Below are 22,741 nucleotides of genomic sequence, written 5' to 3' on the forward strand. Positions count from 1 at the left end.
AAGAGAATAAAAATTAATTTTTAAAAATATTGATAAACCTTATCTTATTCCACGTGCTCCAGTTTTTATCCCACTTTTGTTCTGTCTACTGTGGCTCTTATCAGGTGTGGTTGATACTACACGACAGACCCATGCGCCTAGAACTTGACGTGACCTCTTACGCCAAGTCATATTCAATGTACATGAGAACTACGTTACGTGTTATTGCCACGTCGATAATTACTGATAGAATATATTATCCATCGACACATTAGATCTATCTTTATTACTTCTCTACCTTTGGATCTTACTCTTGAATGTGATCCGACGGTTATTACCAATTAACACCTTATCTGCATCCCTATCACACCCGATAATTGCTTGTAACGTTTGTGATTTTTCTTCACAATGTTCATTTTCCGCGTAAAATTGTTTATTCTTCGTAAAATCTGGACTATTTTGGCTTTAATTTGTTTGTTTTATCTCACGTTTATTTTATAATTTTAGATGAGAAAATTCTAAATTAATGAATTATTATTCATTCTCTCGGAAAATCTCGATTTATAAATTGACACGTGGCTTTTTATCATTTAAATTTTATCGAGTCCGCACAAAAAGACGGCCACCGACGGCGTTATCGAAACCGATAGCACGACACATGACAGTGTTAACGGCGGGAGAAGACGGCATCAAGTTGGTGGTGCGTTTGTATGAACCAAGCCACCGCGTCTGCATGTAACGGTTTTTCCTCCACGGCGGAAGCGTGAGGCCACGGCTCCTAAGCGATATCCTCGCCGCATCGCAAACTAGCCGCAATATCCGCTTCAGATCATCCCCTCGCCCGACAAAAATCGCTGGAAGTGATTGGAGAACACGCGCGTACTGTGCCGTCGGTCTAGCGATCATGAACTGCGACTTGAAATCTGTATCGACGATGTAACGTACGGTCTGAGATGACGTGGCGGCGGGTGAGTAAACCACGTCGATAAACTCGTGGTTACCGGCAGTAAGACCTCCGACGGAGGATTTCCATTTGGTTTTGCAGATCGCCGCATTGTGTCCTAGCTCTCTAAGAAGAGACATGAGCTTACGTCGCAAAACGGCACGCTGTTCTTGATCAGATCCTAGAAAAGAAGGCGACAGCATTTCCATCGCTTTGGCCACGTGGAACAACACCATTCTTCCGTAGTTGTCTTCTCTTAGAGAGTTTCTTAATATGTTAGCAATATCGTTGGCATAGTCTGGTAGGTCGGCACGTTCCGATTCCGAGTCAGAAGCTGATGAGTCTGATTCATCAGAGTCATTATCACACCAGCGTGACTCGTCACGAGCGGTGTTATTGACTTCATCTTCCAAGAACCCTTGGACCAGTTCGGAGAGACAAGGGGAATCATCGTCGTACTCTTCGTCGCCGGTGTGTTCGCTGCCGCTGCTGAAACTGCATCCAACGAGACGAGCCCTAGCCTCCTCAGCTAGTGGATCGGTAACACGTTTTGCTCTCGAGAGACTCATTTCTTACTAAACCCTAAACTCTCTTGGATTTTCTCAGAGTTTTTATAAAAGAAGTCGAGTTTTTATAAAAGAAGAAAACTCTACTTTCGAGAACATAAAATGCGTGAAGAGAGAGAGGGAGATGAGTTGGGCTCCGAATATTCGTAGAAGCCAACGTTATTTATATTAGTTTTTTTGATAGAGAATAATAAAAAATAATCAAATGCAATGAGCAGACACGTAATGGTGGGATAAAGGTAGAACCGGAGGATATACCACTTCTTGGTTAGTAAGCATCACGACTTTTGGCCCGATGAGTTAGGCAAAGGTTGGCATATCCCAACGGGTAACAAGTATCTAGGGTTTATTCTCATTCTTAGCTTTAGTGTTTACAATGTTTTTGTTATTATTATTTTTAACGTTCTTCGGTGAAATTTCAAACCTATATGCGGAAACTTTATTATTGTGTCCATGTCATACAATTTTTCCTGTAAAAATCTATGCATACTACCCATATAGTTTGCACGTAATTCGTTTTTCGCTAGTGATGAAGGGTTTGATTAGTATTTAACATTTTTGGCAGTTCAGCTTAAGAAGATGATACTTTTGAAGGAAAAGCATCTTTGTCAGGTTGGCCAATTATAGAAGATGGATATCATTAACTATTGTATAATCAATGTTCGTTTAATAATCGGATACGTACGCAGTACGCTTGGTCTTTAACGTTTACTGAATACGCCTTCTGGCTATGGGTTATTATGCTACTGCAGTATAGCAAGAGGTTTCTAATGTATTTTACATCCACACGTCACAATTTGTTCATTAGGTATGGATACTTTGTAATTAATATAATCATCGACATTTATTGACAAAAACACCAATTAAAAATCCTAATTAAAAGTAAACAAAACTTTATGTAAGTATATATGTAGAAGCAACAACTTCATGACCCATGCTACGCCTTATTCGATCTGACTGAGAAAAGGAAAAAGAAATCAAATCAAATCTTGTCTGATTTGGTTTTTTAAAATAGTGCATATATGCTTACTTTTTTTCAAATATGTTTACTTCAACTTCCAGTTGACCAGAAAAAAATCTCAAATTTATGAAATATCAGGAAGTTATATATTAAGATAAAATTATAAGAGACTGAGCTTTGAGATATATCTATTTTATATGGTTTCCATGTCTACCACTATAAATATTTTGATGTTAAAAACATTGACATTCTGAAATTTCTAAGTTTGTTTAGATTTCATTTTCCAGTCCATGATGAAAAAAGTAAATGATGATTGTGATAAAACTATAAGTTTGTCGCTTCAAAAACTATACAAACAAATTGGATGATATGAAAGAGGAATTATCCAGAACAAAAGAAAATTGAGGAAATGAGGACGCGTGACAACAAGAAAAATGTGAGTATGATTATGGTAGGGCATAAAGATGTCCTAGAGATAGTTGATTGAGAAAGGAAGCGTAGGGCCAAGCAAAGAGCCTTTTACATTTGTCTCCCTTATCCTGTTTTCTTCATCTGATCCATTTATCTGGCTCTTCGTGAAAGGGAAAGTTGTAGCAAGTTACTAGCTAGCAAAGTCTTCGTAATTTTGATTATTTAATAAACGGAGAAGCTAGTTCAAGCCAAAGCATAATTAATTATCCGAAATCAACTAAAGACCGCGCTCTTTATTGGTGGATATGAACAATAATTAAATACTCCACGGTATTAGGAAACAAACAATTTCCTATTTGAGGTTTAATTAAGAGTTAATAGTTATAAAATAAAGGCATTATAAGCATGCATCAAAGAGCACAAATTAAACAGTCCGACTCATTTCGGATTGTGAACTTGTGTCGATATCTTTTACACCGTGACTGCTGTTAGAGTATTTGTTCTGTTAGTCTCGGTCATTAACGTCGTCCATGACATTTCTCTTTAAATACAAGAATTGAACAGTTGGAACAACATGGAGCTCAAACCAGCAAAGTGTAACAAGAGAAAATCCAATGTTAACTCATTGATGTATTAAAAGATTTTTCCAAGGATGAAGGTTTCAAAACATAGTTAGAATGCTGAGTAACATTAAGGTTTTCATTTTAGTCTTTGGAGATTATAGGAGGTCCAGATATATAAAATGAAGTTTTAGGACTTCCAATATAAACAATTATGTCCTGAAGAGGTTTAAAACATGGACACAAGAAAACCATTCTCTTTAAATTGTTACTAGGCTACCACACCCACCGAGATATATGCAGTTCAACGAGACTATATAGATAAAACAGCTTTTATTTAATTTACCTGAAGAAAAAGTTGGAATTTGGGAGGTGTGAAGAGTTCTCTATATGAGGCAAAGAACAAGTGACAAACATTATTTTTTTGTAAGTACAAGAACGTGACAAGTGGGTTTTGGGTCTGTTTCTGCTTGTTGTCTCATGCAGGTTGCGATATAATATCATTTTTAAGATGAATATCAATATTATTTGAATGCGAAGAGTCAAGGAATTTTCGTTCTTAATGTCATAAGTCCTATTTTTAATAGGGATCGTATTCTGCTAGTTTTAGCATCACATATTAGGGACTAATATTTAACACAGAGACACAAAAACTCTTCTACAGGTCTATATATTATCCTATCGAAAGCATAGTTTCTAAATCGTGGTGTTTATAATTTTTGGGTCAACATCGTATTGTTTATAGTGTAATATAAAAAGTACCATTGCAACAAACAAACAAAATGCTTGTTGACAAAAACCTTGCCTATAGATTGAGCGATCTTTTAGTAATTAAACGATGTTTTCTAAGAACCTCAACATTTGAACAAAACTAATATTTAGCTCTTATAGCATATCTACAACATATCCAGCGGTTATTAATTTATTATTCATAATGCGGCATTGTTTGAAGATTTTTGCTATTGTTATCCAATCATGTAAATATTATATCATTAGGTCATGGGTGAAAAACACACTAACACTATGATGACGAACACTATGATGATTACAACTATTATACTAGGATATTGTTTTTTTTCTCTGATCCATGATATTTTGCGGGCTATGATCCAGCTGACTAATCTTCGGAGGTTTGACCATTAGCGCCAATCATATCTGATTGCTCACAAAAAAAGTTAGATATCCATACTAAATAGCTACACACGGGTAATAAGGTAATAGATTCGAATCCACCACCTTTAGGATCAGTGCAGGACACCACTAACCCGTGGTTTAGGATATTGTTTTCTCTACTGTATGTGTATATGATCATGATGAGTAGGTGATTTTATCTCATTATAAATAACGATCCAGTCTAAAACATATGAATGGATTGTTATTACTTGTAGAGCATGCAATCACGAATGACTCGATCAGCGACGATAGTTCTCTTTCGATACACGAATTTTACATGCTATAACAAAACAGCTATTAAACCACACGATAATCATTAGTATTACATGCTATACATTAACAAAGAACAATTTACGTATAAAATGTTGGAGTTTCCAATAAACTGCGTCTATAATCTTAGAAGACATAATGCAATATGGGAATCAAAACGTACATTTGGTATATAAAAATGGGAGAATTGGCAAAATATTCCTAAGTCAGGCCCATATTAGAGAAATGCCCATGATTATATATAACTCAAAAAGAAATAACATTTTGGTACTGTGCGGACGAAAATGCCTCTCATTTATTGAATACAGGTCAGACTGCAGAAAATGTGTGTGTCAGACCGCAGAGAAGACGTGTGTCAGACTGTAGAGATGGACGGCGGGACAGACGATGAGTTGTTGGATAAAGCAGCGAAGATCAAATCGAGATTACGTTATCGATAAAATATTCTATAACAGCTAATATGTTGTGTTATATATCAAATATATATATTAACGGTTAACAAATAATGTATCCAATAACAACTTATTAATCAACACTATGTATCAATCTATTTGTCAGTTAACAAATTAAATATAAAAAATCTACAAGCTCACGAGTTATTTATTCAATCATTTATCATCTACACAAATTATGTATCAATGAACATCAAGTCTCTTTTAATATCATACAAACCAATTATCAATTATTTGGTATCATATATAATGTATCAGCTAACAATATATGTACCAAGTAACAAATCCGTTAACGGATAACAACCAACTTATCATGTAACTTATTAATTCACAGACATGTATCAATCCGTTTGTGAGCTAATAAACCAAGTATCAGCTAAACAAATCATGTACCAGTTAACGTAAAGACTTTTGTAACATCATATTAAACAGTTATGAATTCGGTATCAAACTATGTGTCAGATACTAAAACATGTAAGAAATCATTTATCATATAAAAATTGTATCAGATAAAAAATATGATAGTTATGAATGCTTCGGTATCAAACTATGTGTCAGATAAAACAATTATAAATTCTTCAGTATCAAACTATATGTCAGATACCAAAACATGTAAGAAATCATTTATCATACAAAATTTGTATCAGGTAACAAATAATATATCAGATAACAACATATTAATCAAGACCATGTATCAATTCATTTGTCAGCTAATAAAACTAAATATAAAAAATGTATAAGCTCACAAGTTATTTATTCAATTATTTATCATCTACACAAACTATGTATCAATGAACATCAAGTCTCTTGTAATATCGTACAAACCAATTATCAATTATTTGGTATCATATAATGTATCAGCTAAATACATATACCAAGTAACAAATCGGTTAACGGATAACAACCAACTTATCATGTAACTTATTAGTTCACAGACATGTATCAAATCTGTTTGTGAGCTAATAAACCAAATATCAGCTAAACAAATCATGTATTAGTTAACGTGAAGATTTTTATAACATCATGTTAAACAGTTATGAATTCTTTTGGTATCAAACTATGTGTCAGATAACCAACTATGAATTTGACTATTAAGGTTGTTACAAATTTTGTTAGTGAGTTAACAGACTGTGTTATTTGTTACGCATTATGTTAACGTTGAATACTACTTATTAACATGTAACAAGTTATGTTATCGAGATAATCAAATATAACTGACCGAAGTTAGTAAAATAGATGAAAAAGTTGATAATCAGAAGTAGTCAAATATTTGAAACCATGAATCTAGTTAGTAAGTGATGAGAGATGAAAGAAAGAAAAGGAAAGAAGATGGAGGAAAATAAAGAAAGAAGATGAAAAATAAAAAGAAAAGACAAAAGAGAACTAAAAGAGAATGAACATTATCCAACATATATAATAATGAATCTGACACATGACAGAGCACTGCAGCCCTAAAAGAGTAGCCTGCAGGGCTACTAGACGTAGGCTGACGCGTGGCAGAAGGGTAAAATCGTCCAACAAAAAGGTTTATGAGATTAAGGGTAGATTGTATATTAGGGGTTGGTTTAGGTGCATTTTTACCAATTTCTCTATAAAAATATCAAACATTTGATCAACCACACTGAGTTAAGGTGTTTTTACAACTATAATATATGCTTGGTCCGTGTATTTTCTTTGAAGCTATGTTTCTGATTCCTGAATAATGTAAAATATTTGATGTTGTTTCTGATGTGTTTGATTTAAATTACTTGTGAATTGTGATGATAATAACTTAACAACTTATCAACAACTTTTACGAGGACAGACCCGTTTAAATTATCAACTGTGGATGGATGGAACCCGTTAATTAATGGGCTTAGAAGTTGAAGGCCTAGCTGATTACAAGACCTGCAAGCAACATATTTCCTTCTATTTTTTTTCTGAACGAGGCAATATATTTTATTTTGTAATTTCATTTTCCATTCAAAATAAAATAAATTTATAATGAAGTTGAGTTACTTCAACACAATTTTTATTTTAGAGTAAAAATAGAATAATAAATTAAAAATATATATATGTTTAATGTATCGAATAAGTCATTTTTGTTTTTTTTTGTCATCTGTGGATTGTTATTAATCACCAAAGATATCCAAAGTTCAGAATACAACATCATCCCATCACCAAAAAAAATGGAATGCTCAACAAAAGACAACAATCTGATAGTCTTCGGAAGCATAAGCCGGACATACCCGGAGCCATAAGCCGTATAATCCCAGAATCAGTTAAAACATAACTAAAAAAGAAGTACTTAGTTATTCACCAAATCCACGACAACTTTGAATAGTTCATGTTTACTCTATTATAAAATAGAAAATAAAGAGTAAGCTAAAGTATTTTTCAAATCCAAGTTCTATTTTAAAATAAATTATGGAGCGATATTGGAGATATTCTTAATGCCCCTATTTGCTAAACTATCAAAGCGTTTGGTGGTAAAGGAGGTACAGCTGTACTGTCTGCTATCCGGATTCGAGTTTTGGTCACAACGGATTTAATATCCCTTTCGTTAGGGCGCTGAATTTTTTATTGGAAAGATAGTTGAGAATGTGGCTGCACAGATACCAGAATTATAAAAAAAACAAAAAATGAGTGATGTGTATATTATATGTTTTTATTTTTTTCTTCATATTTTATGAACTTTCTAATAACATTGATTCAAGTAAATCGATTCTCTTCGGTTCAACGATTTTAAATCAAACTAGAAGACGGTTAAAAGGTAAACCATCTAATCGGCCATTAGAAAATGAATGCTTCATAAAAGGTAAAATGTAGGTTTAACATAAGGCGGTGGTTGCTATTAGTTTGGTACAAAGATTGTGAGTTCATCACCTTCAGTCTATAAGGCCAGAATGAAAAAGTTTTTTTTTTTTTTTGTAACTTGCTTACTTAAATTTAAAAAGAAACCGAAAATGTTTTACAAGCCCAATAGCTTTAGTTAGACCCAACCCTTAGTAAGTACTGAATCACATAAAGAGTCCACTACAGCCTAAGATAGAGAGAATAGTAAAAAGAAACCCAAGAGGTCTTTAGTTGATGTGTTTCCTCGGTGATCACGAAAGATCGAGAGAGGCTCAGAAGAACAGAGGAAGAGGCGAAGATGGTCAAGCAAATCGCACCCAGTTCTGCATCATTGTGGAAGATCGAGTTGGATTTTCGGTCCTGAAACTTTGTAGTTTGTTTCTCATCTGCACATCCACCAGTTTGAAGATCTGATCATGGGAGCGGAAGGTGTTCGAGTGGAGTCTGCCATTCCTCTCATGCCAAAGCCAGCACATCGTCGATTGCCAAGCGAGGATAGTCAGTTTACGTTGCGTTACCGGTGGAGGAAGAGATAGCATCTGATTGACCGTGTCTGTCCAATCACGTTGCGGCATCAACTGTAAGCGATTCGCCACTCTACTCCATAGATCATGACTGTAATTGTACTCAAAGTAGATGTGATTTCTTGATTCTTGTGCTGCATTACAGAGTAAGCATCGATCATCCACTTGAATTCCCCAGCGACGTAAACGGTCTCTTGTAGGAATTCTATCCTGGATTACCAGCCACACATGGAATGCTTGTCGTGGAATAGCTGTGGAGAACCATACAGCAGTGCTCCAAGGAACATCTGGTTTTGGTTCCCTAAGGTAATCATACATGATACCAGTTTTGAAGCTCTCTGACCTCTGTCCATTTATCTCCCAAACGTAGTAGTCCTGATTAGGCTGGAGCTATATTGTGGTGATGTAGGCGTAGAAAGAGAGTTGTTGTTCAGAGCGTGCAGGAGGAAGCCACCAGACTCCATTCCTACAAAGCGATGCAACTGTAGCAGTACGAGGGATTCCCAAACCAGAACGAAAATCTGACAAGTATGCATTCAGATCACCAAACGGTGACCAATTGTCACTCCAGAACCGGGCCGATTCTCCATTCTGCAGCATCAACTTTAACAGAGGGAAGACCGTCTGCTTAAGCTTTAGCAATTTGTTGACAAGTCACGAGTAAGAATGAAAAAGTTTTGCTTCCAGTATTCTGTTCAAATTGCGTTTCAAGTTGAGAAGAGGTAATGCTTGTAAACTTACACTAGTACTAATGTTATAAAACAAATAGTCAAATTGTTGTATGTGTGAATGTAGTTAAGAAATTGGATGTGTTTTATATATAAGTTGCCTTTATGAAACACGAAGAGGTCTAATAACTCTACAATATTAAGAGACAAAAAATAACGGGACATCTTAAATATATATTAGATGATCGTCAATAATCTGAGATTATGTGCCAATCTAGACCTGAAGACTTTACTATACATTTCAATCTATGGGTCTGTATATAAAAATATCAACTACCTAACTACCTTGACAATGAAATTTGTACGATTAATTCATGGACTTCTTAAGCTATACGATTCAGAAACAATTATTCTAGTTGGGAGAGAAAGAGTCCTGTTTCCAAAAAAATATTAGTTTTTTCGGTCAACTACTTAAATATATAATCCTGTGTTATTCTTTGAAGACTTTCCCTAAGTTCGTTTTAATCTATGAATCTTGAAAGTTTCTCCATGTCTTTCTATTTTATATTAGTAAGTGGATCAATCATAGACCTTTACTGCGTAAGAAAGGGAGAGTAATTCTGATATAAATTTCCTAGAAACTTCAAGATTATTTTTAGAAACAAATTGCATCTGACGTTTCGCCATGTCTTTCTAATATCTGCAATTTTTTTTTCAAACCCAAATTAAAATTTATGTATGATGAATAACTACTTAGAAATTAGAATAAAGCCATTGACATGTACAATAATCACGTACTGACTAAGGAAGCACGAAGCTGAAACTGGATTACCTATTTTGAAATGGAATTCTTTAGAATGATCAATTCCATTAATTCTATAAAAAAAATATTAGCTACTGTGAATGGAATGGAATGAAATGTTCATTCCATCAATTTAAAAAAAAATTAAACAAATTAAATACAAAACAAATCATTCCATAACAATTTTGCTAAGGAATAAATGGAATAGATCTATTCCATTTTTTCTATTGTATACCGTTCATCGTATTCCATTTCTCTCTATTCTATTTATTCTTTTTCTTATTCACACGGCAGTATCAGATAGTTTTTCTTAAAACCTAATATAGAAAGGAATATTTAAAAGTACTTCACTTCTTTATATATTTGGCCACTTCTCCCGTTAACCCGACAATCAATCTTTCTCTTATTCACAACCCGAAACTCTTCCATGGATAGTTGTCTCTCTAAACACGCGGCGCTCCCCTTACTCCCGTCCCGTTCGAGGAGACTGAGCGGCGATAGAAGATTATTGGTTCTTCCTGCGATGCGCAAGGTCCAGTATCGATCTTTAGTCATGGTTGCCGCTGCGGGTAACAACCAGTGCGAGCCTGGAAGCAGCTTTAACGCGCCGCTTAAACCTCGAACGTCGCAGGGAAGGTTTCTGAGAGGTCTGTTGATAAACAAGCGTCACCTCTTTCACTACGCCGCTGCTGATGAGCTCAGGTTGCTGGCAGAGAACCGTGAAGCTGCTTTGGCTCGTATGTCTCTCAGCTTTGGTTCCGATGAAGCTTCTCTACACAGGTCCGTCAAACTTTAACTTATTCTAATTATTATAGGAAAATAAAAAAAATTACAATAATATTTATAAATTATAAGTATTACTTGTAAAGCAAGTTTTGTTTTTAGTGTTTAATAAGGTTGGTTTCCCTACTTAATCTCTTCTCATGTGTTCTTAAAATTTCTTTAAGTTTTCTTGTGAAATACTTCTTGGAGTGGCCTATTCAGTCAGCGTTGATTTACTTAGTCAGTTTCAACACTGCTGGTTCTGGAGCTCTTTGTGAACCTTTACTTGCAACTCAAGAATCTAATACTTTGTTTGTTGATGGTTTGTTTTCTGCCTGCTAACCCTAATTCCATGATTTTTTATATGTCGTTGTTGGCAGAAGAATAGCTCAGCACAAGGAACGTTACTGCAAAACAGCAGTCCAAGAAATAATATACATGCTAATAGTCTATAAATACTCTGAGATAAGGGTCCCTCTGGCTCCAAAGCTCTCTAGATGCATCCACAATGGAAGACTCGAGATATGGCCTAAGAAAGACCGGGAGCTGGAGTCAATCCACAGCTGCGATGCCCTTGAACTCATCAAAGAACACGTAGACGCGGTCACCGGATTACGTGTCAATTCACGCGTGACTGAAAAAACACAGATACAGAAGCTTCATCTCAGGAAGGTATACGTTGCCTCGATCTTGTGTGGTTACTTCTTGAAATCCGCTTCCCTCAGACACCAACTCGAGTGTTCCTTACCGGATCTCCATGGAATTGGATATCTTAAAGGTTCTGTCACTGGATCTTCTTTGACAATGAGGATTGCACATGTGGCCACCAAGGAGCACCTGAGGCATTACATCACAAGGTTCGACACCGAGACAATGCAGAGATGTGCAAAACCAAGGACAGAGGAAGCAAGGAATCTGATAAAGAAGCAATGTTTGGCTCTTTTTGGTATGGAGGAAAGCGATGAGATCATCGTGACATCGTATTCGAGTCTGAAGCGGTTGGTTCTGGAAGCTGTGGCGTTTGGGACGTTTTTGTGGGACACGGAGTTGTATGTAGATAATACATATAAGCTCAATGAGAATGCAGAAGCGCAAGAAAATAGAAGTATATGAACCAGTTCGGTTAAAAGAAAAGCTTCATGATCCTTTGGTTGGTGTTATATGCAGGGAAGAAGTTTCTGCAGAATCTTTCAGGCGATGCTTTTAGTGTATACTGTATAGACGAATAAGAATGTGGCGGTTAAGGAAACAAGGGCTGCAAATGGTTGTTTATAGAAAGAATATACCTCATGAATATAAGAAACTTATATTTATGGAATGAAAACATTGGATATTTGGATGATGAATAGTATATGTTGAACTTATTAATGGAATAATGACTTACATTTATTTAATTCCATCAATGTACGTTTAGGATTTATATAAAATAAAATTTTATAAATAATTTTTCTTTCATTCGTAAAACAGAAGATGTAAAATTATATTTAAAAGGTTTTCATTATAAACTGTTAACTATTTTATGGACTCCTATGGAAGGATGTATTCCCAAAAAGAGTTATACGACAAAATTTTTTTTCTTCCATTTTGTATTATATTTTTGTTCAACATTTGGTTGTACTCAAAAGAATAGAAAAAGGGAATTTTGTTTTGTCTCTTTTGTTAGTCGGGACTCCAATGCAGCTGCTGATCTTCTCGCTAAGTCGGCACTCCATTTGTCTATCCCGGATTTGTATTGAACTCTCGGTTTAGAAATATAATTCAGTTCGTCGCAAAAAAAAAAGGGAATTTTATATGTTTAATTGTCAACACTTTTTATATTCAAAACATGAACGTAAAGAAGATACTAAAATATAATTTTTATCGCACGTATTTATTTTTGAAAATATTGTACTAAGATCAACAATTTTTTACCATGTACTCTTGAAACAAAAAAATTAGAATCTCTTGAACTAAAACGTACAATAAAATATTTATAAATTAATAAAAATACAGTTAAAATATTTCGTAAATTTAATTATATAGTTATATATAAAATAATAATTTAATTTCAAATTTTAAATTGAATTACACTAATTTATTAAATATAAACGTCATTATAGAATGTAGTTATTATAGTTATACTAAAGAGTTTTTTTTTTTTTGAAAATAGCTTTTTTTAGAAAGGCTTTCGCCTTGGGCTTCTATCTTTGCGGCCCAAATGCTAAGACCTATTAAACCCCCAATACTCACTATCTGGTCTTCTTGTTCAATTCCCTCTCTCTCTCGCTCGCCGGAATATTCCCTCTCTACTTCATCTCGCCACCGTCACATTTTCACCGGTAAGCACAACCACTTCTCTTTTCCTTACCACTGGAGGCATTCGATCTCTCTCATGCCGCCGAATCGCGTTTAATTAGGGTTTATGGAAGAATCTAACGCCTCTTAGTTTCGATTTAGGGTTAAGTAAAGATGCCAGACGTACAATCTATGGTGCTGGAGTTTGTTAACAAGCTCAGGAAACGGTATAATCATTATTTTTCTGTAATTTCGTAAAACCCCTTTTTGTTAATTTAAGAGAGTTTTTTTTTCTGATTTGATTCAATACAGTAAGATCGAGGGCTCACAGGCTACAGCTAGATGCACAGTAGAGTTGCTTAGGTCAGTGATCTCTCATCATCGAGTGCCTCACCACGCGAACCAAGCTTCGGCTCTTATCGATGCTGTGAAAGCCGTCGGTGCGCAACTTGTCGCTGCAAATCCTGTTGGTATGTTTTGTTTTCTTCCCCATCCTGTTAAAGTTTTACTCTTTATGAATAAAGGAATGATTTTTCTTTTTTTGTTGGGTGTGATTTTTGGTAGAGCTTGCTGTTGGGAATGTAGTGAGGCGGGTATTGCATATAATAAGGGAGGAGGATCTGTCTCTTGCTACAGCAGCTGTGGCTGGGTTGGATTTACTGGACGCGAGTGATGACGATGAAGATGTTAATGGGAAAGGGATTGGGTATACTGCGATGTCTGCGGCGGTTGTTGCAGCTGCTGCTAGGAGTACGTTGCGTCCTCCTTCTTTGCAGACGCTTCTTGAGGGCACTCCTGAGTCTGCGACTGTTCCGTACACTTCTTCATCTGGTGCTGATTCCGAAAGCAAAAGTAAATGTACCCTTTTCCATTCCTTTAAAAATGCTAATTTTTATTTGGTAGAAAATCAAGCTGCTTGATTTAGTTATGTCTCTTGATAAGCCATGAAAAGAAGTGTTATGTTAGGAATAGAATAAAGTTACTTTATATTCCCTCTGACAACTCGATGCTCATTGTTTTTTTTTTGTCGGGAATTGTCTGAGATGTGGACATTAATTGGACAGTAGATGTAACATATTTAGGTCTCGTGGAATCTGGATTCACTTCGGGGACTTTTAGGCTTGGAAAAGTTTAGGGAACTGTAGACAGAACCCTAGATTACTGGTTCTGGTAGATTCAATTGCTGGATTCCTCTATGAAAATGTGTTGCGGAGTTAGAGAGATAATTAAAGGGAATGAGTTTCTGTTCTTAAAAGTCTGGTTTTGGGAGGTTCATCTCGCTTTAATTGAAATGACCTTGAATTCATAGGCTAAATTTTTGTTTAGCAGCTAAACTATTTACATTGCTAGTCGATATTAATGGTCTAATGTACTTTTGTTTAGCTGCCGACAAAAGTTCAATAACTAGGAAGCTGAAGCATGATGTTATAGAAGGAGTCAATCAACTTATCCATGAGATTGCTGGTTGTCATGAGCAGATCGCTGAGCAAGCTATAGAGCACATACATCAAAAGTAATTTTCAACTATATACCACTAATTTTCTGTAACATGCAATAGATTGTCTTTCCTTGATGACAACTTTTTTTATCAGTGAGGTGATTCTAACCTTGGGTAGCTCAAGAACAGTACTCGAGTTTCTGTGTGCTGCAAAGGAGAAAAAAAGATCATTTCGTGTATTTGTCGCCGAAGGTGCTCCAAGGTCTGGTGACTCCTTTTTCCACGTCTCATCATTATCATTGGTCGTGTCCATGTAACGCAGCTGTATCGTATTTATTCCCTTCCAATTCTACTTTTATTGTATTGTTAGGTATCAGGGCCATCTATTAGCAAAAGAACTGGTAGCTAGAGGTCTGCAGACCACTGTGATCACTGACTCTGCAGTGTTTGCTATGATATCTCGAGTGAATATGGTACATATTCAATCCTACCCAAATCTATTTTGCTTGTGATCTCTTCTAAAAAAGAGATCTTAAATGATGTGATAAATGCACAGGTTATAATCGGAGCTCATGCAGTGATGGCTAATGGTGGGGTTATAGGACCTGTTGGAGTCAACATGGCTGCCCTGGCAGCAAAAAAACACGCAGTCCCATTTGTGGTTCTAGCCGGTAGTCACAAGGTTCGGTTTCAAGTTGCTTATTCTGTTCAAATCAGTGATTGCTCTCATAAACCTTAAAACTCTACTTAGAGCTTTTATATATGATTAACAGCTATGTCCACTGTATCCTCACAATCCGGAGGTATTACTAAACGAGCTGAGATCTCCGTCTGAACTGTTGGATTTTGGCGAATTCTCTGATTGCCTTGATTTTGGATCCGGTTCCGGGTCTCCCCTTCTTCAAGTTGTCAACCCAACCTTCGATTACGTCCCACCAAGCCTCGTCAGTCTCTTCATAACCGACACGTAAGTCTCATCAACATGGATCCTTGGGTTTCTTCTAGTTACTATATTCTTAAGATTGGTTCATTCTCATGTCGCTACTTTTGTTTTGGTTTAACAGGGGAGGACACATCCCATCTTACATGTACCGTCTTATCGCTGACTACTACTCTGCCGATGATTTGGTGATGTAGCATTTGGTCATTTGACCACACAACACTCACTTGGTTGGGGTCATTCACAAAGTGGAAGGAAAGATACATGTACATTGCTCAATGGTAGTGAATGAGAAAAGAGAAACTTATCTTTCGCGTCTGTGAAACTGGTCTGACCAAGTGTATTTTTTGCCGTGTTCTACTTATACTTCTGCTCAATCGCAAACTCTCAATGGTGTTTATTGTTACCTTCGTCAACACAAAAACACTTTCTTTCATTTGTCTTTTGTATTCTTGCCAATCACGAGAGATTAATTAAGGGTTTGGAAGCTATTACTTGGTTTAGTCCGGTCCAATTTCAATTTTTCTCATAACCGGTTCCGTGAGTACACACCCTGAGTGATAAAAACTCTAAACAGGTCTTAAAGCAGTCATTTTAAACGGCTTCTTCTTCGTCTCCATCTCCAATCTATGCATGCTGATAAACATCAGAATTTCTCGAAAGATGTCATCTTTAGCTCGCCATGCTCTTCATTCTTCTCTCGCCTACTCCTCCCTGTCTTCTCAACCCTCTCAGCTTCTTCTCCAAGACGAGGCGGAGGCTCGCGATGTCGCATCATTACTAAAAACCCTAAATTGGGAGAAAAACACCTCCTTCAAATCCCTAGTTTCCCACATAAGCCCAAACATCGCTTCCCAATTAATCTCCTTCTACAGCTCCGAAACCAACACCTGCGTCCGTTTCTTCACATTGGTCTGCAAGCACTCCTCCTACTGCTTCTACCCGAACTTTTAAAACTCATCGTTTTCTCTGATCTCTACCAAATCGCACACAGCGTCATCCTCGCGCTGGTCAGAGAGTCCACCATCCGCGAGAGAGAGACGCTGCTGACGAAACTGATGACCTGTTTCGACCAATTGAGAGACGAGACCGGGTTCAGGTTGAACTACCCTTGCTACATCTCGCTTCTCATGTCTTTAGCTAAGCTTGACTTAGGGCTCTTGGCTTACCTGACTTATAAAAGAATGGAATCCGACGGGTTCGTCGCTGGGGAGATCGATTACAGAACGGTCATCAACGCTCTGTGCAAGAACGGTTTAACAGAAGCTGCTGAGATGTTTATGTGTAAGATTGTTAAAATCGGGTTTGTGTTGGACTCTCATGTATGCACTTCTTTGGTTCTTGGGTTTTGTCGTGGTTTGAATTTTGTAGATGCTTTGAGAGTGTTTGATGTGATGTCTAGAGATGAAGCTTCGGCTCCGAACTCCGTTACTTACTCGAATTTGATTCACGAGTTGTGTCAAGTAGGGAGGCTCGAGGAAGTTTTTGTGTTTAAGGATAAAATGGGTGAGAATGGTTGTGAGCCGAGTACACGTACGTATACAGTGCTTATTAAAGCGTTGTGTGATAAAGGTTTTAGCTTGTTCGATGAGATGGTTGGTAAAGGGGGTTGCAAGGCGAGTGTTCATACCTATACCGTTTTGATTGATGGGTTGTGTAGACATGGGAAGGTTGAGGAGGCTAATGGGGTTTTTCGGAAGATGGTTGAGGATGGGATATTACCTAGTGTGGTGACTTACAATGCTTTGATAAATGGTTACTGCAAAGAAGGGAGGATCGTTCCGGCGTTTGAGGTGCTTGCTGTGATGGAGAAGAGGGGTTGCAGACCTAATGTGAGGACTTTTAATGAGCTTATGGAAGGGTTATGTAGGGTTGGGAGACCGTTTAAGGCCGTGCGTTTGTTGAAGAGGATGGTTGATGATGGTTTGTCGCCTGATGTTGTGAGTTATAATGTTTTGATCGATGGGTTGTGTAGAGAAGGGCTTGTGAACGTGGTGTACAAGCTTCTTGGTTCGATGAGTTTTTTTTGATATTGAGCATGATTGTGTAACGTTCACTGCTATGATTGATGGTTTATGCAAACGAGGGAAGGCTGATGTAGCGAGTGCGTTCTTGGTTTTGATGGTGAGAAAAGGGATAAACGTAGATGAAGTTACGTGTACAGCTCTTATTAATGGGTTCTGTAAACTTGGTAAAACTCGTGATGCGTTGTTTATACTAGAGACATTGGGTAAGATGAGACGATTGACAACTCCTCACTCGCTTAATGTCCTTCTCGATGTGCTGAGTAAAAGCTGTAAAGTGAAAGAAGAGTTAGCGATGCTTGGGAAGATTAATAAGCTTGGTTTAGTTCCTTCTGTGGTGACTTACACAACGCTGGTCGACGGGTTGATTCGGTCAGGTGATACCAGCGGTTCATCGAGGATGCTGGAAACGATGAAGTCAAGTGGTTGTTTGCCGAATGTTTATCCATACACAATCATCATCAACGGTCTTTGCCAATTTGGTAGACTCGAGGAAGCAGAGAAGCTTCTTGCTGCTATGCAAGACTCGGGAGTCTCGCCGAACCATGTTACTTATACCGTTATGGTGAAAGGATATGTAGATAATGGGAAACTAGACCGTGCTCTCGAGATTGTAGGTGTTATGGTTTAAAGAGGGTATGAACTGAACGAGCGTGTCTATTCTTATCTGCTACATGGACTTGTTGCTTTACAAGGAAGCGATGATGCGTGTATCAGCAAGCTAGTATCTATGGTTGAACAGCTAGGTGGGTCAACACGCGGATTATATGATTTTGTTGTCACACGGCTATGCAAAGAAGGAAGAATAGATGAGTCCAACGAACTGATACAAACTATGCTCAAGAGAGGTGTTTATATCGAGAAGGCAATAGACACCGTCATAGAATCTTACTGTGGCAGGAAGGAACACAGCAAGTGTGTGGAGCTGATCACTTTTGTTCTTGGAAATGGGTTCGTTCCTAGTTTCAAATCCTTCTTCTTAGTGATTCAAGGTTTGAAGAAGGGAGGAGAGACAGAGCAGGCACGTGAGCTGGTGATGGAGCTTCTGAGCTCAAATGGGGTTGTAGAAAAGAGTAGAATGTTGGATTATGTTAAGTGTCTGATGGAAGGAAATGAAGCTGGTGACTGCGGTGAAGTCATTGATATGATTGATCAATTGCACTACAAAGAAAGACCCATCTTCTAAGTTAACACTTTCAAATTTTTGTATAACCATTTTTGGAAATTTTTTTGAAATAATTTTTTTCTGTTTCCAGTGTTACAGAACTGATTCATTCTCTTTTTGTCAATGATCAACTGATGTTGGACTAAGCTCAAATATCACTTAAAAGCCCAAAAAGCCCATTCTTGTATATTTTCTTATTATAAATAACTTTTTGTCAGGTTCAGACCAAAGTTTCTGCTTTCTTGGTTGGGGACTTTAGAGAGAGATAGTCTTCTTCTTCTTGTTCAAGAACAGACCCATTATATACAAATAATACCCGTGATTTTTTTTTAAAAAAGAGAGAACATTACAGATATATACAGAAAGAGAAAGGTATATATATATACACATACCCATATGCTAACACATGGAGATTTATAGAGCGAGAGGAGAGATGTTTCTCACTTTCTTCGTTGTATTTCATCTTCTCTCTGTCTCTTCTGAGATCTTTTAATCGCTCTCTGCTGTCTTGTATATGATTTTTCAAATTAATCAAAATAAAAATTAAAACAGTTTCAAGAAAGAACACCGTTGATTTTGTAATTTCCGACAAGATGAAAAACCTCTATTGCTAAAAGTGAAGTTTTTTTTTGTTTTGTCTGAAAATTTTGATCCGCCTGCTAATTTAAAAGTCTTTTCTTTTGCTATCTGGGTTTCCCTAAAGGTTTCACCTTTCTTATTTTTCACCTGCGCCAATTGCACTTGGCAATCGTCAAGGCTGCTGATTTTTGGTCCGATTGATTTTATTTGCTTAGGGTTTGATTGGATCGCAACCCTAATCTGATTTGGGGGGAATTGGGTTTCTCCACATTGAATAAAGAGGCCAACTTGTTGGCGGCTGCTGACAAAAGGTGCTTTTGAGCTGCTCAACTCCTTAATCTGAGCTTAAATCTGGAAATGATACCGATTTCTACTGATGGCTTTGGCAGGTTAACGAGGAATCTCCCTCGCGGTTCCACGGTGGTCACTTTCGAGTTAGGATTTGGAAGTGGTTTTATTAGAAAGTTTGGAGCTTTTCTAATTGGTTTTGTCTGATATGGTGGGCTGGATCATAGTCTCTGATCTGGTCAGGTGCTGGGATAAAGGATCGAGAAAGTAAAGAAAAAAAGTGGTTGAAAGTATAACCACTTTACGGAACACTTGAGGGAGAAGTGTCATGTCTCGTTGCTTCCCATTTCCACCTCCAGGATATGAGAAGAAGATTAGAAACGATGAAGCGGACTCTTTGATAAAGGTTACCCTCATAGGATCTACTCTCCTTTGAATTCGTGGTCTTTTCTGGTGTTTCTAAGTTCGTATGTTGTGATTTTGTTGGAGAGTGACTAGTGTACTTAGGTTAAAATAGGTACTTAGAAACTGATGAAGGAAACTTACCACGAGACTGTGAGTCTAATGAATATTTTAAGCTAATGGCGGAGGGTGGTGAAAGGCCAGAGTTCATGAGATTCTTTTGTGTTGTCTCCTAGACTTTCTTTTTCAGAATTTATCTTATAAATGTAACTAAATGCTATATTGAGAATCTTGAATTGAATGTTGAAAGACTTGAACAACCTAATACGAGAGAAACCATAAACTCCAATGAATTGGCAAAGATTTTTCAACTTTTTAAAATAAAAGAAGTAGCTTCTGGTCTGCATTTATCATTCTTATGGATTACATTTTATGGATACTTGACTAACTTAGAATGCTAACGTGCTGACATATAGAAGTGAATATGTGGTTTTGGATGTTAGATAATATGAATTATTGGTGTAGGGGTTTTGCCTATTTGGCCTGAAGTTTACCCTCAAGTAATATACTACTATTATCACTTGTAGGAATATGAGAATTCCTAGGAATATTTGCTTGTGTAGCATCTTGAAAAACTACTGGAATTGAAATAAGATATAAGTAAGGAGCTTAAGAATTAGAGTAAAGCTAATAATGTATCTGACTAGCCTAGGTATGTACTGAAGGTAATTAATACTATGTATGCTTTTTTTTTTTGGCATCACATGCCTTTCTTTTAGATCATCACTTATATATGTGTGATCTTTTTTTTCTCCTGGGATTGAAACTGCAGGAAAAGAAAAAGAAAGAAAAGAAGCACAAAAAGGAGAAGAAGGATAAAGAAAAGAAAGAAGGAAAAGACAGTAAGGATAAAGACACAAGCAAAGACAAACATAAGGAACGGAAGGAGAAAAAGGAGAAACATAAAGATAGGAAAGACAAAGACCGGAATAAAGAAAAGAGCACAACTTCGGAGGACAAAAAAGCTGTTGGTGTTCTGCCTAACACAGGGGACAGAGAGAAGCTTGTAGTATCAAACACCTTGCATAGCAATGGTAATGGAGAGTCTAAGTTTATACAAGACCTGGCGAGAAGGATCAGAGATGAAGAAGAAGCTACAGAGAGTCAAAGTGTGGGAAAGATCAGGAATGATGATGATGAAAGAAGAATCAATAACACCCATAAAAACTTTGCAATGGAGAAAAGGCCTGAAAATGCGGTTCGTCAAGTATTATCTTGCACTGGTCAGAAAGGAACCGAGGTCATGTTTAAACCATTGGAGAATAAAAAAGACCAGGCAAAGAAAATGGAAGTAGAAGAAAATAGAGTGATTACGGCTGATACGCCACTGGATAGTGGAGGGATAGAGAAAAGTGAACCGAAGTACACAACAGATAGAAGTAGTAAAGACAAGAAAGAGGCGGAAACAAAGGCTGATCAGGGCAAACCAAAAGATGTAGAGGGAGGGACCAAATTAAAAGAGAGAGATGTAGATACTAGGAACTTTAGAGTGCAACAAAACCTTTCAAGGGAGAGCGTCAAAAATCTTACTTCAGGGGGGATTCTTGGCAAACGGAAAGATCTTGAGACAAATGGATTCTTGCATGGTGAGTTCTTATCATAACTCTTTGTTTAATAAAACTATATAGTTGGTGGGTTTTTGCCGTATGTAGCCATGGTATGTCTTCAAGTCCTGACAACTTCTTTGATTTCTCTCTGTATATATATATATAGATATAGTGTTATTGGAAGATCATTTTTCTGATTTTGTTTTGTGTATATGTTATTTTCTTGTGCCACTATTATTTCTCTTAGCGCCGTTTTTAATTGCTATGCAGAGAATGGATCTAGGCCAAAGAAGATACAGAGGCCAGTTGCTTCTCCAGTATCATCCGTGGAAAACGGAAGAAAATTGGAAGCATGCCAAACTCCTCTAAAACCTGTTTCTGCATTGCAAGAAGCAATGCGTAATCCAGAGGCCAAGGAGCAAAGAGTTAACGGTTTCATCAAGTCTCCAGAACCCAAAAGCCATCCAAAGATAACTTCTGTGAAAGCCAAGGAAAACGGTGAAGCATCATCAGCGAAAAAGCGACCTCACTCTGACTTAAAGTATTTGGATCAGATACTGAATGTACCAGAAAGGGAGGAATTGCATGAGGTTGATGAAAGTGAAGAACAAGAGTGGCTTTTTGGTCAGTCTGGTATGAAACTGTCAAAGAAGCCAAAAACAGTTTCTACTATTTCGTCGGATGACTCTCTGCAAGTCTGGAATCAGTCTCTTAGTATAGAATCTGCTGACATTGTAGCTCTTCCATATGTTGTTCCATTCTAGTTTGACGAAATTGTAATGTTCACACACTTCAACCAAGGAGAAAGATCCTCAGATCGCATTGGACTGGCGTCTGATTGGTTTGGCTTCATGAGAAGAGAAAGCTTCCTTACTAAAACAAGTCTCCCTGATCCTTGGAAATGAGATTTGAGACATTTGATTCAGTTTTGGTTCTGCTCTGTGTTAATCATCAGATGGGATTAGCAATTGAAGTTGTATATTAGAGAGGATATAGCAAAACAGAGGAGGGATCTTCCACTAATACATTACATTTTGTAGACTTTGTTTCCCCTTTTTGTGGGAGTCAAAAACTATTATTCTTGGAATGCAAACAATTCTTCATCTTCATTTGTTTAC

At 37.0% G+C, this 22,741-nt stretch overlaps 5 protein-coding genes across 8 annotated transcripts; 4 read left to right on the forward strand and 1 right to left on the reverse strand.

Moving 5' to 3' along the window:
- Nucleotides 1–495: 495 nt before the first annotated feature.
- LOC108807031 (uncharacterized) lies at nt 496–1,637 on the reverse strand. Its single transcript, XM_018579266.2, has one exon. It carries the CDS (start codon nt 1,489–1,491, stop codon nt 577–579), a length of 915 nt encoding a protein of 304 aa, XP_018434768.1. The 5' UTR covers nt 1,492–1,637; the 3' UTR covers nt 496–576.
- Nucleotides 1,638–10,528: 8,891 nt separating this feature from the next.
- On the forward strand, nt 10,529–12,309 carry LOC108810369 (UV-B-induced protein At3g17800, chloroplastic-like). Its single transcript, XM_018582485.2, has 2 exons — nt 10,529–10,924; nt 11,287–12,309. Exons 1-2 carry the CDS (start codon nt 10,572–10,574, stop codon nt 12,017–12,019), a joined length of 1,086 nt encoding a protein of 361 aa, XP_018437987.1. The 5' UTR covers nt 10,529–10,571; the 3' UTR covers nt 12,020–12,309.
- An 841-nt stretch (nt 12,310–13,150) lies between these two features.
- Nucleotides 13,151–15,994, forward strand: LOC108813735 (uncharacterized). Of its 2 annotated transcripts, none has more exons than XM_018586374.2 (10): nt 13,151–13,224; nt 13,343–13,407; nt 13,493–13,650; nt 13,745–14,038; nt 14,564–14,693; nt 14,773–14,880; nt 14,989–15,091; nt 15,175–15,300; nt 15,392–15,585; nt 15,683–15,994. In XM_018586374.2, the coding sequence occupies exons 2-10, from the start codon at nt 13,355–13,357 to the stop codon at nt 15,753–15,755; spliced, it is 1,239 nt and encodes a 412-aa protein (XP_018441876.1). In that variant the 5' UTR covers nt 13,151–13,224; nt 13,343–13,354; the 3' UTR covers nt 15,756–15,994. The 2 variants fall into 2 exon arrangements, with proteins under 2 accessions (XP_018441876.1, XP_018441878.1); XM_018586376.2 differs by having other exon boundaries at nt 13,745–14,032.
- Nucleotides 15,995–16,161: 167 nt separating this feature from the next.
- On the forward strand, nt 16,162–18,919 carry LOC108813733 (pentatricopeptide repeat-containing protein At3g07290, mitochondrial). The gene is given in 3 exon segments (XM_018586373.2): nt 16,162–16,501; nt 16,504–17,579; nt 17,581–18,919. Coding segments are annotated over 3 exon segments (2,574 nt in total). The 5' UTR covers nt 16,162–16,191; the 3' UTR covers nt 18,769–18,919.
- A 50-nt stretch (nt 18,920–18,969) lies between these two features.
- On the forward strand, nt 18,970–22,732 carry LOC108812803 (uncharacterized). 3 transcript variants are annotated; one of them, XM_056987818.1, is made up of 5 exons: nt 18,970–19,119; nt 19,542–19,637; nt 19,716–20,020; nt 20,849–21,662; nt 21,894–22,732. In XM_056987818.1, the coding sequence occupies exons 3-5, from the start codon at nt 19,943–19,945 to the stop codon at nt 22,385–22,387; spliced, it is 1,386 nt and encodes a 461-aa protein (XP_056843798.1). In that variant the 5' UTR covers nt 18,970–19,119; nt 19,542–19,637; nt 19,716–19,942; the 3' UTR covers nt 22,388–22,732. The 3 variants fall into 3 exon arrangements, with proteins under 3 accessions (XP_056843798.1, XP_056843797.1, XP_018440670.2); XM_056987817.1 differs by having other exon boundaries at nt 18,979–19,201; XM_018585168.2 differs by having other exon boundaries at nt 18,979–20,020.
- The last annotated feature ends 9 nt before the right edge of the window (nt 22,733–22,741 follow it).

The sequence above is a fragment of the Raphanus sativus genome, chromosome 6 (genome assembly GCF_000801105.2).
Source record: "Raphanus sativus cultivar WK10039 chromosome 6, ASM80110v3, whole genome shotgun sequence".
Lineage (NCBI taxonomy): Eukaryota > Viridiplantae > Streptophyta > Magnoliopsida > Brassicales > Brassicaceae > Raphanus > Raphanus sativus.